This window comes from Spermophilus citellus, assembly GCF_964194105.1.
Source record: "Spermophilus citellus genome assembly, chromosome: 6".
Taxonomy (NCBI): domain Eukaryota; kingdom Metazoa; phylum Chordata; class Mammalia; order Rodentia; family Sciuridae; genus Spermophilus; species Spermophilus citellus.
Window position 1 is genome coordinate 113,684,318 of NC_138187.1, and position 16,396 is coordinate 113,700,713.

A 16,396-nucleotide genomic window follows, 5' to 3' on the forward strand; every position below is an offset into this window, starting at 1 on the left:
ATGTATTTTTCCACTGATGCGGTCAGAGCCCTTATGAACCAATCACACCCCAAAAGCCCTTCCTCTGAATCCATAAGACTTTGGGAGATTTTTCACATCCAAGCCATAAGGAGATGAAGGCTGAGTCATCTTTCTGTTCTTTAAGGTAGTGTTGCACAGTGGTAGAATACGGGCAAATGTCTTAGGCAGATGTGGATTTGAACATCTTCTCTGTTATTTATTAGTTGTGTGATTTGGGGTTAGGGTCTCTGTTCTAGCCATTCTGGCTTTTCTTCTGTTCCTCAAACATGCCAAACACACTGCTCTCAGTGTCTTTGCATTTGCTGTCCCTCTGTATCCACTTCTTCTGAGGATTGTTCTTCCTGTCATTCAGATCTCAGTTCAAATGCCATCTCTTTGGATAGGACTTTCTTGACCACTTTTTCCAAAATGCCCATCCCCAGTCTCCACAACACTATCGTAATTTGTTTTTTCTTAGCAGTTGTGTTATTCACTTATCACCTTAATCCCAATTAGAATAAAAACTTTTCTTATCACCTTTCATCTCAGTAAGAATAAAAACTTTTAATGAGCAGAGCAGGAATTTATCTGTCTTTTCCACAATGGTGTCCCTAGAGCTTAGAATTGTACCTAGCACATGCAAAATAAGTACTTTAGAATTTATTGAATCAATCAATTAAGTCAGCATATCTAGAATACATAACCAGTGTAACTCCACATCATGTACAACCACAAGAATGGGAAGTTATACTCCATGTGTGTATAATACATCAAACTACATCCTACTGTCATGTATAACTAAAAAGAACAAATAAAAAATTTAGAAAAATACACTTCCTATTTTAACATGATGAATGGAAGATAATATATTTCTCTTGTTGCTTATTTCACTTTACATAAGTCATCTTGTCACATACACATGTAATGTGTATAAACATGCTTTAATTGATTTTGATTTTTTCAATTCCATATCCTTCTATTAGCTGTGGTAAATGTGAAGTATGTTTGAGATTAGGTTTATGCTCTCCCCCAAATCTATTGAGAAACACTTTCAGAAAACAAATTTCTCTAAGGGGGAAAAAATAGCAAAAGCTTTTACAGGTTACAGCTCAGGGACTCAATATTTTTAAGTGAAAATTCTTTCCTAACAGATACTACTCTGTTGTTTTGATTTTGTAGTCTTCTAAATTTGCCTTCTCTGAGAACTTTTTTAAAGCTCCCTCTGGGCTTTAACTAGAGAAATAAAATTTGTATTCATCCAAGACTTTTAGAGATGTTACTCTTCTTCAACACACATTGGGCAATAATGGGGTTGTGGTAGATTATTCTAAACTGTCAAGTAATAACTAACTTAAATGTTACACATAACAGCTATTAGAAGTGAGTTATGAACTCCACATAAGTAAGATTTAAATGATAATATAGAAGACTATATGATTAACTTCTTTCTTCTCTGTTTTTCTTTAGCTATTTGAAAAAAAAACTTTTCAAAGCAGCAACATGATTACATTCATTTAATGATCAATTGATAGTGAAACACTGTATTCTAGGCTACAGGGAATATCAAGAATTTTAAGAATTAGGCCTTTGCCCCAGTGAATTTTGCCCACTTTTTATAGAACCTGTGTATTTTTCATAGGTATTTGTATTAGTCTGCTTTCAGTCACTGTGACAAAATACCTGAGATAATAAATGCAGAAGAAATTTTGGAGCTTTTGATCAATCGTTGGTTGGCACCATTGCTTTTGGGCCTGTGCTGAAGCAGCATAACATGGCAGAAGCACATCATGGAAAAAGTTGCTCACTTCATGATGCCCAGGAAACAGAGAGGGTCCCAAAAACCCCATTCAATGGCACACTACTCATGAACTAACCCCCTCTCAGTAGGCCCCACTTACTAAATGTTCCATCACCTTTTAGTAGCAACACAGGCTGGGGACTGAACTTTTAACACATGGGTCTTTGAGAGACTTTTAAGATCCAAACTATATCAGTACTCTTGAAAAATAATTGTTTAAACCCCAGGTTTAAAAATAGTTGAAAAAATGATGAGAACAAAGTTCTTCAGACACATTCACAGTGTGTTTTAACAGAGTCCAGGAAGAAATACATGTACATTCCTCATTGTACCAGGGAAAATGGAAGCTGCAGCACACCCAGTTGGTGACCAACAGGTTTTTGGGAAGCCTTGGACTGTTTTCAGTATTTTAGGATGGACTTCTCTTGCTTGTCAATAGTGAAACCTGAATGGTGCATTATGAGTGAGGGGGAGGTGAGGAACCAGGGAGAGGGCTGACAATAGAAGATAAGACAATATGGGGCTGGGGTTGTGGCTCAGTGGTGGAGTGCTTGCCTAGCACATGTGAGGCACTGGGTTCAATCCTCAGCACCACATAAAAATAAATAAAGGCATTGTGTCCATCTACAACTAATTTTTTTTTTAAAGCACATGAGAAATCATGAGCCTATAATCCCAGAGGCTCAGGAGGCAGATATAGGAGGATCATAAATTCAAAGCCAGCCTTAGCAACTTAGTGAGGCTGGGATGTAGCTCAGTGATTAAGTGCCCCTGGGTTCAATCCCTTGTACCAAAAAAAAAAAAAAAAAAAAAAAAAAAGAAAGAAATCCAACAGAGAGCAAATGATAGCCTTTTTTTTTTTTAAAAAAGACTTGTTATTATAATTTAGAGTATACACAAGAAGATGGAAAAGTGTATGTGTCCATGTACTACTCACCTGGCTTTCATATCCTTCAACCTTCAGTCCTGCCCCATCTACATCCCTTCCACTTTGACTAAAGAGTTGGAAGCATGGAGGTGACATGATTACTTGTGTGCTGAACAGATTATTCTTGCTGCTGGATAGAGCAAATACAATAGCAAACTTCCAGAAAATAAATGTATACGTTTTTGACTTTGTTTTGATTGGCATCTCCCTATGTTGCCCAGGAGGTTCTCAAGTGATTTTCCTCCCTCAGCCTTGTAGCTTTGACTACAAACAAGAGCCATAGCACCAGGACAAATAACAAAGATCTCGGGTTCTGTCACCATGGTTTAATTCATGCCAGGTGTCAGGATGAGTTAGGAGGATTGCAAGTTCAAGGCTCGCCTGGGTAACGTAGTGAGACCCTCAGCAACTTAGTGAGACTCTGTCTCAAATTTTAAAAATAAACAAACAAATAAGTAAATAAATAAATAATTAAGACTGGGGATGTAGCTCAGTAGTAGAGTGCTCTGGGTTAAATCCCCAAACAACAATAACAACAAACAAACAAAAAACCGATAAATTCTGCTGTTATAGCCAGAAAGCAGCCCCAGACAATACAATATATAAATAAGCAAGTGTGGCTGTGTTCCAGTAAAATCTTATTTATAAACTCTGAAATATGGATTTCATGGAATTTTTATGTGTCACAAAATCTACTGCTGCTTTTGATTTTCCTTCTTCACAATTAAAAAAATGTCAATCATTTTTGCTCATAGGCAATACAAAAACAGGCAGAGGTCCAGATTTGGCCTCTAGTTTGCCAATCCCTAGGTGAATTTAGAGAGTGCTTTGGAAGGAGAAGACGAAGGAAGAACTGTCCAAAGCTATTGCAGGAATCAGAAGCCAAACCTCACAAACCTAGCAAAGAGAAGAGAGCATAGTAAACATTTATTGCATACTGCCAATTTTGCATTTATTGGGTACCTTTGCCCTAGGCACAGTGTTAGGACTGAAGGTACACAAATGAATAAGAAGTCATTTTTGTCATTAAATCTCATTGGAGAGATTTTTTGTTGGGGGGGGGTACTGGGGATTATTCAGGAGTACTTGACCACGGAGCCACATCCCCAGCCCTATTTTGTATTTTATTTAGAGACAGGGTCTCACTGAGTTGCTTAGCAAGTCTCACTGAGTTTCTTAATGCCTCACTTTTGCTGAGGCTGGTTTTGAACTCAAGATCCTCTTGCCTCCGCCTCCCAAGCCACTGGGATTGGTGCACCACCTTGCCTGGCAATGTCTTTTATTTCTATGTCATATGGTACCATGTGGCAACAGGGCAACATAGAATGTAGATGAGGTATTGATTAGTTCTGCTTGAGAAATATCAAACATGACTTAGGAAGGAACTTGAAAGATGAGTAGAATTTTGCCACATACCTTAAGGAGGAAAGGTATTTAAGGCACGAAAAACGAGCTTCTCCTCCATCTCTTTTTTCCTGATTACTACTAACGTGAGGGGAATGCAGAAGAGAAGTGAATAAATTTGTAGCCTAAGAAAGCCCAAAATAATGATAGTTAACAGTAATTAATTACATATTTCAAAGTAGCCAGTAGAATTTTGAATATTCCTATCACAAAGGAATGATAAATGTCCAAGATAATGGATATACCAAGTAATACCAAGTACCCTGATTGGATCATTCATTACACATTGTATACATACATTGAAATATCATACTGTATCCTATAAAAATGTACAATTATTATATGTGAGTTAAAAATTTTTTAAAAATTTAAAAATAAAGCTCAAAGAAGAAGTATCTGGGGAAGATAATTGGCACATTAAATGGTGCTGCATGCTCCAGGCTCTGGTTACATCCGCCACGACTCTTATTACTCTCCTCCTTGGCCATTTGGCTCCAGGCACATTAGCCTTTTTGCTTTTTCTTTAAGATGTCAACACAAGACTATTTCAGGCCCTTTGCCCTTCTTCCGAATGCCTAGAGTCTGATTCCTTCCCCTGCTTCATTCCTGGGAGATGTTCTCTGGCCACCCTTTCTAAAATAGACATTACTCTTTTAGGTTTACTTGGTTGCTTTTTGATTTTTCCCTCATAGCATTTATTATTACCTCATTCATTTGCTTATTGTCTAGTTTCCCAACTAAAATATAAGCTTCAAGGATGAGTCTTTGTTGCTTCTAGAGTCTAGAACAGTCTCTGACAAAACACAGGTCACAAGAGCACAGTTGGTCCTCCATATCTGTGGGCTCCACATACGCAGATTCAGCCAATCTATTTCAATCAAATGTTCAGAAAAAAAAAAGTGTCTGAACTGAACCTGTTCAGACTTTTTCCCTTGTCATTATTCTCTAAATAATACAATGTAACAAGCGTTATACAGTATAACAGCTTGCAAAGTATTTACAATGTTTCAGGTAGTGAAAGTGATCAAGAGATTCTTTAAAGTATACAAGATGGCTGGGCCTGGTGGCACATGCCTGTAATCCCAGCAGTCCCAGAGGCTGAGGCAGGAGGATTAAGAGTTCAAAGCCAGCCCCTGCAATTTAGTAAGGCCCTAAGCAACTTATCAAGACCCTGTCTCTATGTAAAAGAAAGAGTTGGGGATGTGGCTCAATGGTGAAGTGGCTGGGTTCAATCCCTGATACGACCACCACTACCACCATCAACAACAAAAAGTACACAGGATGATGAACACAGATTATATGCAAATACTATACTATTTTGCATAAAAGACTTGAACATCTGCAGATATTAGTATCTGATTGGTCCTGGCACTGATCCTTCATGGCTTTGGAGGAATGCCTCAAGGAGTGAGTGCAAGCTCAATTGTCTTTATTTTATTAACTAAGAAAGATGGGAGTTCATCTTCTGGGGAGTAGGGGGAGGATTCTGGGTTTGGAACATCTGTGGGAAATGGGAAAGAGTAACATGGGGAAGAAGTTGGGAACTTGAATATTTGAACTCAAGCCAAACATATCATTAATTGTACTGTGCCTAGGGGTGGGGTGAGATCTAAGAGAGAAGACAGTTTCTCCCCACACAGTTTGTGGTAATTTGACTTATCTTTCTTGGAGTGGAATACAGAATTATAGGGTGGGGAGAACCAAGTAGAGACTCTTTAAAAAATAAGTAGGTGAGGGTGGAAGGAAAGAAAAAGTGAAGCTTAGAAGGGAACTGACAACCCATCTGAGAGCCATATGTGAGTGGTACAGAATTTGAGGAAAAGAGCAAAGAAAAGTTTTCTTGGATTTCATGCTTCTGTGATTAAAAAACAAATAAGCAAACAAAACAAAACAGACCTTAAAATAAACATACCTGCTATTTGGCAGCTGAGAATTCTCAATTGGCTGGAAGTGAGTTTCAAGACAAATATCATAACGATATTTCCAGATATAGTAGCTGGGGTGGTACAATAGGGAGTTTAATGGACATTCTGGTAAAGGATATGCTAGACTAATAAAAAGCCATCCATTCTTGGAGCTACATAAACCTAGGTGTGTTCCACTGAATAGTCATGTATAATGACAGAGGAAAGTGATTTTGGGTTTAAGCGGACAATTTAAGGAGAAATTAAAGGACTTCTTAGAATGTGGAAGGGGGTAACTGTTCAGTTGTTTTTCTTTTAAAGTAAGCCACTGCAATTTTCCTAAGCCTTTGCTTCCCTGCCTACAAAAAGATTCTCTCTCTCCATCAGGCGGTTTGTAGGATGTTACAAGCCGAAAAGCTCTTTAGAATGCTGTTTGACATTTTTTTTTTCCCTTTTACAGTGTTGGGGATGGAACCTAGAGCCTCCAGCGTGCTAGGCAACTACTCTACAGTTGAATTATATCTGCAGTTGGTTTTTTTTTTTTTTTTTAATTTTAAGACAGCTTTTCTTCTTTTTTTTTTTTTTAAGACTTATTTATTAGTTGTAGTTGGACACGATACCTTTGTTTTATTTATTTGTTTTTATGTGATGCTGAGGATCAAACCCAGGGCCTTGCACGTGCAAGGTGAGCGCTCTACCGCTGAGCCACAACCCCAGCCCCAGAGACAGCTCTTCTTACATTTTTTATTTTATTTGTGTTGCCCATGCTGGCCTCGAACTTGCGATCCTCCTGCGTTACCCTTGAGAGTCCAGTCGCAGGCTCCTGGTTGCTTTTATATTTTGAATTATTCATTTTGATTGTGGCAAAATATACATAACATAAAGTCTGCCTTTGTCATATTGAAGTCCCCCCCATCCTTTTTTTTTTTTTTTTAACATTATAGCAAGTATCACAGGACAGTCCTGGACAATCATAAAGGAGACCAAGGGTGAAGAAGTCGAGGAACTTTCGGATTGTGCTGCGGACCCAGGCGACACGCGGATCTCCATTTTGTCGGGACGGGCCGCCCCTCTCCGCCCGGCCCAGGTGTCGAACCTCGAGCCCACGTTCCCGAAGGGAGAGGGTTGGACTCTTGCTCAATTCCGAGCCGAAAAGCAGATGCGAGTCACAGCCCTCCGTCTCGCTGCAAGTTTTTCACGTTTATTGTTTCCGGAGGCACCGCCTCCCAACACCCGCGGCTCCGCCAGAGGCGCGCTCTTGAGCCGCTCCGCTGCGCGCCCCCGACTGCACTTTCGACCAGAGGCGAGAAAAGAAAAGGTCTTTGGCTCCTCCGCCCGGGGCGCGCCCCGCCCCGCGGGTCCGCGCAGGCGCGCGCCGCAGCCGGCGCCGCGCTCCCCTCCCCCAGGCCGTCCGGCGCGTCGCGGGCGGGGCGGACGCGGGTTCGGGGGCGGGGCGGGCTTGGGCTCGGGGGCCAGGCCGGGGATTAGTTGGTTTCGGAGCGGAGGAGGGCGTTCGGGCCACCGCGAGCGCAGAGGAGACAAAGCCGTGTCCGGGGACCGGTCGCGGGGTGGGCCCGCGGTTCTGTGGCGCCCCTGCACTGCGGGGGGCACCCGCGCGCCCCCGCCTTTCAACAGGTCCGCCGCGTCGCTGGCGGCCTCGCCCTCCGCTCCGCTCTGCTCCTGGGTGCCCGCGACCCCCGGAGCGCCTCCGCTCTGCCGGGGCTGCAATCTGGCCCCCAGTTTCGATGCGGTTCGGGTCCAAAATGATGCCGGTAAGTGGGTAGACGTGCGGGGGGCGCGGGGCGTCGGGGCCGGAAGTGTGCGGGGTCGCGGGCGGGGGCGTCCGCGCCGCTTGTGGGTCGGGAGCTCAGCCTCGCGGGCCCGGCCACCCGCGCCTCTGGAGGTGTCGGGAGGGTCCGAACTCCATCCTCCCAGCCCCCAGCCTGGGGCCCGAGGACACCCTCCCTGCCAGGAGGGGTCCCTCACCTGCTCCGGAGTTAGTTGAGCAGCTGGTTGGGGCCGCGGCTCGAAACTTTTACTCTTTGGGACCTGACTTTTTTGCGATTCTTTGAAGGTCAAGACTAGGGAAACTGGGAACCTTGTTTTTTTGCTTTGTCTTTCTATTTTTGATTGTTCAAACTTTTTACCGGATTGGAACATAACACACTTTGAAAAGGGTACTTTGGCTTTATTTTTAGTGGAATTTCGAGCTTGATGTCTGCGATAGCAACCAAGTCACTCTTATCTCTTTGTGGAATCGGGTTTTAGTAAATACAACCTCAAAAGTTTTAGATCGCAGGAAAACGTCTGTGCCCGGCTCCCTCTGATTCCCACAGATTGTTCAAGCAAGACCTCTGGAGAGGATTAGCTGGTTCTTTGGGAGCTCCGCAGGCATGTGGCATGGCCTCCTGAAAGTTGTATTTGCTCCTCTCCCACTGAAGCGGGACCATCTTGCAGTCATCCCTTGTTCTTATGCTTCATTTGTTGAACAAAGGAACAACCTTTCTTTTGCTTTTGCAAAACCTGAAGAATGAAGTGATAACAATTTGTTTTCTGAAGTTACACACGCAGAATATAATATGCTGTCCCCTGACCCCTTACTTGTTTCCTGGAGGACGCCCGAAACTTGCACATACTGAACAAACATAGCAGTTTGCTTAATTGGGTTTAGATGGCTTGGGATAGGTTGTCCTGCCAGAATTCAAGGAATTGGAAATGTTAATAGCATTTCGCATCTGATTTTAGTTTGATATTTATTTATGAAGTTAGGTTTGTAATGTGAATGTCCTGTATTAAAATATGTATTGTGGATAAGGGTGAAGGATTTTAAGATTTTTATTCCTTGGATTTACATTTCTTTGTCTTTAAGTAATTTTTGCAGGTGTCTGAGTTTTTTCCTGAACACAGAAGTAAAGAGACAAGGTGTTGGTTGTTGCAATATGGTCTCTTTATTAAAGATTAATTTTATGTCATGGTATCCTTTGGGGTTTCTACAAAAGGTAGAGTGTTTTTCCTTCTCCCAGGTACATACTAGATAATCAGAATTCTTAAAAGTTATGTGCTCTTGTGATTACATTCAGTTTAGCAGGTGTGGTTCCTCTTGATTATCTTTCACAGGCTGTATGATGCATGTGTACCAACTTTGAAATCAGACTAACCCTTCAGTGTTTGCTTAGCTACCACTTTTAGTGATCACAAGTCACTTAAAAAAATTGTCTCTCAGTTTCAACATCTGTAAATTGGGGATGATAATGGTATCCAGCTCTTAGAATGTTTTTCAGGATTAGAGTTACTGTTTGTGATGGAAGCCAGTAGTACAGTGCCTAGCTTGTAAGAGGTGCAAGATAAAAGCTACTACTGATTTTGTGATATTGAGTAAACAGAAGACTCTTAAACTTGAGATACATAAACAAATGAAAAATATTTTCATTTACTAGCCCCATGTGATGTCTTTTTAGTTGTAGATGGACACAATATCTTTATTTTATCCATTCATTTTTATGTTGAGCCGAGGATCGAACCCAGTGCCTCGCACATGCTAGGCAAGCACTCTCCTGTTGAGCCACAACCCCAGTCCATCACTGTGATATCTTAAAAAGTGTTTTTACTTAAAAAGTATTTTTAAAACTTAAAAAGTGTTCTTCATCTTTAGCTTTTAATATGCTTGGATTTTTATTCCAACATGAGTAAGATTTGTTGTATTTTATTTTAATTTAAAAAAAATTTTTTAAATGTAGTTGGAAACAATACCTTTATTTCACTTATTTATTTTTTTATGTGGTGTTGAGGATTGAACCCAGGGTCTCACACGTGCAAGGTGAGCGCTCTACCGCTTTGCCACAACCCCAGCCCCATGTTGTATTTTATTACTTTGGAAATTTAAAACCATTTTTTTTTTCAGGAAAAATTATAATGCCTAATAATATAAAAATGGATAATCAGAATGTAGACAGTTGCCTTGATATACTTTTTTAATGTGGTAAAATGTACATAACTTAAAATTTATCATTATAACTATTAACTATTAAGTGTTAAATTGTTTCTGTGGCATAGAGTACATTAATTGATATGCTCTTAAGGGCATTCTAAAGATAACTTTGCTTCTTAGACTGCATTATATTAAAAATGTGCAGATAAATGGATTTCATGTGTTTTCTCACCAAATGGTACAGAATCAAGTGATTTTCTTTTATGTGGGACATGAAGTGATAATTGGTCCCAACCAGAAGTGGAAGATGGGTTTAGTAGGCTAACTAAAAATAAAAAGGCAAGCACTGAGAATCACAGAGATAATGATAGGGTACTGCAGAAATTGGAGTGATAATTACTCTCATTTTCAGATACCTGCCATAGCTAATATCTATGTTTCTATGATATTTCTACAAGTTGGTGAGGAGAAAACTGATTAATCTTTTGTACTTAAAACATTCTTATTTTTCTTTATTAAAAAATAGGTTATTTGCACTTGGAGAGACTGGCTTTTTAGTGATCCACTCATTGTATTTGATTGTCGAATAGAGTCAGTTATCGAAAGCAAAAATTCTAACCATTTTAAAACCACATTAGGTATCTTTTATTGACTACTTTCATTTGTGAAGTGTTATATTCAAATTTTTTTGGAAGAGCTTGGCTAACTCTAAAAGCATTTGCTGCTCTTTTCAGATAACAGTTTTATAAAAATTTCTGTACCTACTGCTGAAATGGTCAAAACAAAACAAAAAGCTACATACCAAAACCACACACACTATTTGGCAGTGCCACATTAAGGCCAGAGTGCTTGAATTTGCCTGTGTCACTTAGTGGTAAATGTTGCCACATCATATTTGGTGTATTTGTCCAGTTACAATAGAAATGTCCTGTATCCGTATTGTCTAGTATGGTAGTCACCAGGCACATGCGGCTACTGAACTTTGAATGTGGCTTATGGGACCTAGGAAATGAACTTTAAAAAATAATTATTTAGTTTTAATTATGTTTAAATAGCCACATGTATGTGCCTGATGGCTACTGAAGTGCAGTCAAATCAAAGTTATCACTTAGGCTTTATACAGATTACAAATAATATATGGTTTTTCTTTTTGGGGGGATGGAGTGCTGGGAATTGAATCTATGACCTTGTACATACTAAGCACATGGTCTACCACTGAACTATATATACCCTTAGGCCCATGCAGGTAATATGTCAAGAAAACAATAATTTTTAAAAGTTCTATTGAAATGATCATGTGTTAATTTTTGAACTTATGGTATTTTATCTTTCATTGCTATAGAGACATTATAATTATTTCTAGTTATTTTGTAATATTGTAAAATAAAATCTGATTGTTGAAGCTTCTGATATTGGGCATCTAGGACTAATAAATAGGATATTCAGTATCTTCTTTAACAGTTTTACACTTGATGAATCAAATTATTGCCTGTATTAATGTTATTACTTAGTATTATCTAATTTTGTTTGCACATATTTTCCAATCTGAAATTGTGTTTTGAAACTAAAAATTTTTGAAGCTATAGCTGTGGAACATTAGATTTATATGATATACTATGTTCTGAAAAAATTCCTTTCTATTGAATAATAATGTGGTAACTTAACTTAGATCAGATTTGATTCCAGAATCAAGTTTAGATTAGGTTCTTAAAGACTGGTTCCTGTCTTTATAGATTGTAATTCCGAAAGGCTGTTAGGCAGAACATCTATTTTTAAAAAATGTGCAAAACATCTCACATTTCATGTGCTATATAGTTAATTTAGTTGCTTGTGATTTTAGTTATATTAATGAAAAAACATTGGAATTTTCTGTATTTTTACCTGGTTTGGAGAAACCAGGTTTAGACTTTATAAAGAAACTTGTACAAGTATACGCCTGCTTATATTTTAAAAAGTGAAGAGAATTTATCTGGATGGGACCCCCGAGGGTCATTTATTTATATTCTACTTCTAGGAAGAACTACTTTCCTTACTCTTCATTCCCTTCTCCTACCAGCAGTGAAAACAATAAAACAAACTTTTCTCTTCTGGAGCTTTTAAGGAATACGGTAGACCTTTATCTCTTTTGGTGATCTACCATAGTGTGTGGCACTCCTCCAAAAGTCTTTCTAAAGCTAATTTAACACCCCCCCCCACCCATTCTTGAAGCCTGCATGTTTTCCAGTCTCTTTTAAGCTAAGATAGAATAATTGCATACCAACACATGCTAGTATGGTTTGTCGTGTATTATAAACTTTCCCCCAGCTTTCTCTACTAAGGAGTATCTCAAAGAATAAGAAGATTGAGGTATAAAGATTTAGGAATCCAGAGTGTTCTTTTCAATTCTTTCCATTTAATCAAGGTGAACATTATTTAAATATTTGTGTTTTGTTGGTGTGCTAGGTATTTAACAGAACATTTTCTTAGTTGGAATGAGAAAAGAAAACAATAGGTAATATGAGTAGGCATGAGCATATACTTAAGTTGTTGTGGTAGGTGAAACCTTAAAATCCTCCATTTTACTGGAGTAAAGTGGGGCAGTCTTGGTTACTGAAAGGTCCTTTCAGAGAGCATGAAATATTAAGGAGGCAGATTCTTAAAACAAATAGCATATTACCTTATCAGAGGAAAACTGTCTTATCAAAGAAATGGAAATTCACACATTGTTAGATGATGGTTAGGAAAACTAGTTTCACACACTTAGCAACTGTGGTCATTTTTAGTTTTTTTCCTTCCATAAAATATGAAACAAATTATTTATTTGGATGATAATAGATAAATCTTCAGTGAAAATGCCATTTGTTTGGTAAGTACCAAACTTTCAAAACATACATCAATTGTTTTTCTAGAGTAAAATTCATAACTTAGTACTATATCATTTAAATTTCAAACGTTTCAATGAATTCCTAAAAATTCCTTAGGGTACGAAAGCGTAGAAAAGTTAGTAGAAAACCATAATGAATAAACTATTGTAGAACACTAATTTAAACTGTTAGTGGTGATAATAAAAAAATGATAAAGGCGATTAACATTTTTTCCACTGTATAAGGAGCAGTTTATATAAAAACCCAGGGGATTGGAAGCCCTACTGGCTTACTTTCCTTCTAGGGCAGACAAAGAGATTTTTACTGAGAACTCCTCACTCTAACAGTGCCCAGTAATTTAGGTTCCTCATCCTATCTTATACCCTTATTATACTGTGAAGTTGATCTTCCCATTCTCATTCAGCAGATAAAGACTTTGAGGCTCAGCGGGTTTAAGTAATTTGCTCCTGGTCATTCCAGAGAAATGAGTTTTGGATCAGGTTCATGTACAAATACATGTTTTGTTCAAGATTGCAAATGTCTAGGTTATAATATTTTTATATACTCGATTGGACAAACAGTAGTCATAATATTCTTTTGGCTAATGGTAAATTCAGATATTGCCATTTAGAGAATAATTATTTTTGGAGTAGAAAAAGAAAAACATCTTTCCCTGTTGAAATCCAAACTGGATAAAAAGAATGAACAGTCTCTTATCAAGGTTCAAATAAGATGGACGTGTTTGCCGTCTTGTGGGCAAGGAAACATCCTAGGAATTTATGTGCTTATACCTAAGACTGACATTTCAAATGGGCACAATTCTTAGGGACTCCTTCAGAGACCTGGAGGAAGCCCTGCAGGCCATTACTTAGTGGGCAGTTGGGAGAGTGGCAAGAACTGAAGTGAGAGGACTTGATAGCATATAGATTTTCCTGGGCTAAGGGCAAGAGTAGGTGGTGTGATAAGGGATGTGGTAGCCAGTTGAGTTTTAGGTAGTAAAAATGGCATAATTTGATTAACTAGAAACATTGGTTTTGTTGCTGTATGGAGAATGGATCTTAGAGGTGCTGCCAATAAAGACTTGGATAGGTGGGAAGTGTACGAAGGTTTAGAACTCTGTCAAAGGAGCTGGGTATGGTGATGTATACATGTAATCCTCAATACTGGGAAGGCTGAGGAAAGAGGATTTCAAGTTTGAGGCCAGCCTGGGCAACTTCCTGAGACCCTATCTCAAAAATGAAAAAATACAAAAGGGCTGGGGAGGTAGTTGAGAGGTAGAACACTTCTGAGTTCAGTCCCCAGTACCCTCCACCGCTGCCCCTTAGAACTCCACCACAGGAAAGTCTGCAGATAGATGCCAAAAATAGTAAAAGATGTAATTGTTTAATTACATTCAGGGCCAGCTGATAGTAGAAACTGGTGGTAGATTCAATCAACTGAGTTTGCCACTTGCTTACCTAACTTGGTCTGAGTGACAATTTGGAATCCCCAAAGGTGAGAGAAAAAAACAGTAGCACTTACCCAGGGTTGCAAGTAAGAGAGGCAGGAATAGTGGAATTCTCTGCCATATCCCTCCCTAAGTTCCTTCCCGGGAGACTGAAGAGAAACAACTTTCCATCTTATCAGAGAGTGATCCCAGACATGGAACCTAGGGCTTTGTATATGCTAGGCAAGACTCTCCCACTGAGCCATATCCTCAACCCTTTTTAAAATTTTAAGACAGATCTTGTCAAGTTGGAAGGCTGGCCTTCTTCCCTAGTTACTGGGATTCCATGTGTGCGCCACCATGGCTGGCTAGGTTTCTTGCCTTTAGTGTTTTCATTCAGTACTCTGCTTCCTTTTCTCTCTGAGCAGCACTGTCTTTTCCTTCCCTGGAATTCCTCTAGATGGACTTCTGTTATAGCGTTAAATACAAACTCCTTAGCTTAGGTATCAAGCTCCTTTGTTGTCTAAGTTAGTGGATTTCAGCCTTTTTGTGTCAGTAATACATTTCCCCAGAAATTGTAGCCACACAGCGGAAGTGATAAAAAAAGACTTACAACACCAGGGTTAGCGATTAAAGTGCTGCACTGGCCAAGGCAGAAGAGTAGTGTGTGTGCCTTGCCCCTGGTCACCAGCATTTCCCCTGCTTTCCTTGGAGTTGTGTTGCCGCTCAGGAAGATCTGTTTATTTCCCCCTCTAGGGTCCTCAGGGGATCTCATTAGGATCCTATGCTTATGTTAGGGTTTTCTCTTGTTCACAGTGAGTTGTACCCTGTTGTATCCTGCTCTCCACAACCTACTCTGCTCCATTGGACTTTGCCAACAGTGTGAGAGTGTTTGTGTGTGTGTAAAACAAATTTTATACATTTAAAATTTTTGCAGCACATTTGTGGCTCGTGGATTGAGGATTACTTAAGACAGCAAGCTGCGTTTTCTCTTGTCTCTGTGCCTTTATACATGTTTCACTATCTGCATGGTCCTCTTCCTGCTTGTCTTGCGCATGCTTCAGTTTTCAGCTCAGTAGACCTGTTGTGAAGTCATCTTCTCCCTGAAGGGCTTTTTTTCCCCCTGTTCTCATTGGACCTTAAGTGTACCTCCACTAGGAAGTTCTCTCATTTTGGAGTCATTGTTTGCAGTGCTTCTTCCTTGTTCAATAAACCTCCTTGAGGGTGTAGGCACCATGCCTTTCCATCTGTGTTTCTCGCACTTAGCACAGCATTGGACTTTTTGTGAATGAATAAATATTTTTAAATTTTCTGTGGTGAGGATAGGTCTTGCCTACACTAAATAGCAAAGTGGGAGGTAGAAAGGAAAGAACTAGAAGCAATGGATTGGCTGTACTCGTAGCATCATGGACGGTCTTAAAAATAAATAGAGTGCTTAGAGAATAAAAATTTTTTAAAAAAGTGAAATATATAACATGAAATGAGTCACAGGCCCACAAAGCAGTGATGATAATTTTAGGAGAAAGCCTACCAATATTAAACTTACAAAATTTAATTTTATAAGGAGAAGGGCAGAGGGGAAGAATTGACTAAGTATATTTTTAGTTCTTTTAATTTATTTGTTGATTGTTTATGAAAACTCTTGAAAGTAGAAGTAGCCTCAAGGTGAATTGCTTTGGGAAATGTGTTTGGAATTTGAAATCTGTCTAAATTTAGCTATAGGCACAGTTGAAAAGGAGAGATTTCTTAACTTTCCCCAGAGTAGCAGAATGTGTTGTCTTTTTTCATTCCAGACATTGTCTGCCTTTTGAAAAAGCACGCTCTGAAGTTATGCCATGCGTTTAATGGATAAATGAATGTTTCTTGATGTGAATGTACTGATTGTCATGTTCTAGTCTCCTGTTCTTGTTCCCTTCTTCCATGGAACTTTGCATCCCCGACTTATAGTATCATTGGTTTACTTGAACAGGTATGTGTTGTATATATACTGTGTGTAAAATCAGAGTGCTCTTTGGAGAGTGAGGGATAATGGTGGAGGAGAAAAACGGGAAGTATTTCAAAACCCAAACCTTTGTCTTAAAGAAATTTTTAGACCAGTGGGATAGATAAGACAGATACAGACACCTATGAGGGAGTGATTGCAGAGTGGCAAAGAAAAAAATTTA

The 16,396-nt window shown here is 39.3% G+C and overlaps 1 protein-coding gene across 1 annotated transcript in view; it reads left to right on the top strand.

Moving 5' to 3' along the window:
- Positions 1-7,487: 7,487 nt before the first annotated feature.
- The window catches only part of TP53BP2 (tumor protein p53 binding protein 2), a 62,896-nt gene continuing 53,987 nt past the window's right edge, over positions 7,488-16,396 (top strand). The window contains exon 1 of the mRNA XM_081300197.1: positions 7,488-7,806. Within this exon, the coding sequence (XP_081156323.1) occupies positions 7,780-7,806 (27 nt within the window). The 5' untranslated portion in view covers positions 7,488-7,779. The remainder of the gene's footprint in view (positions 7,807-16,396) is intronic.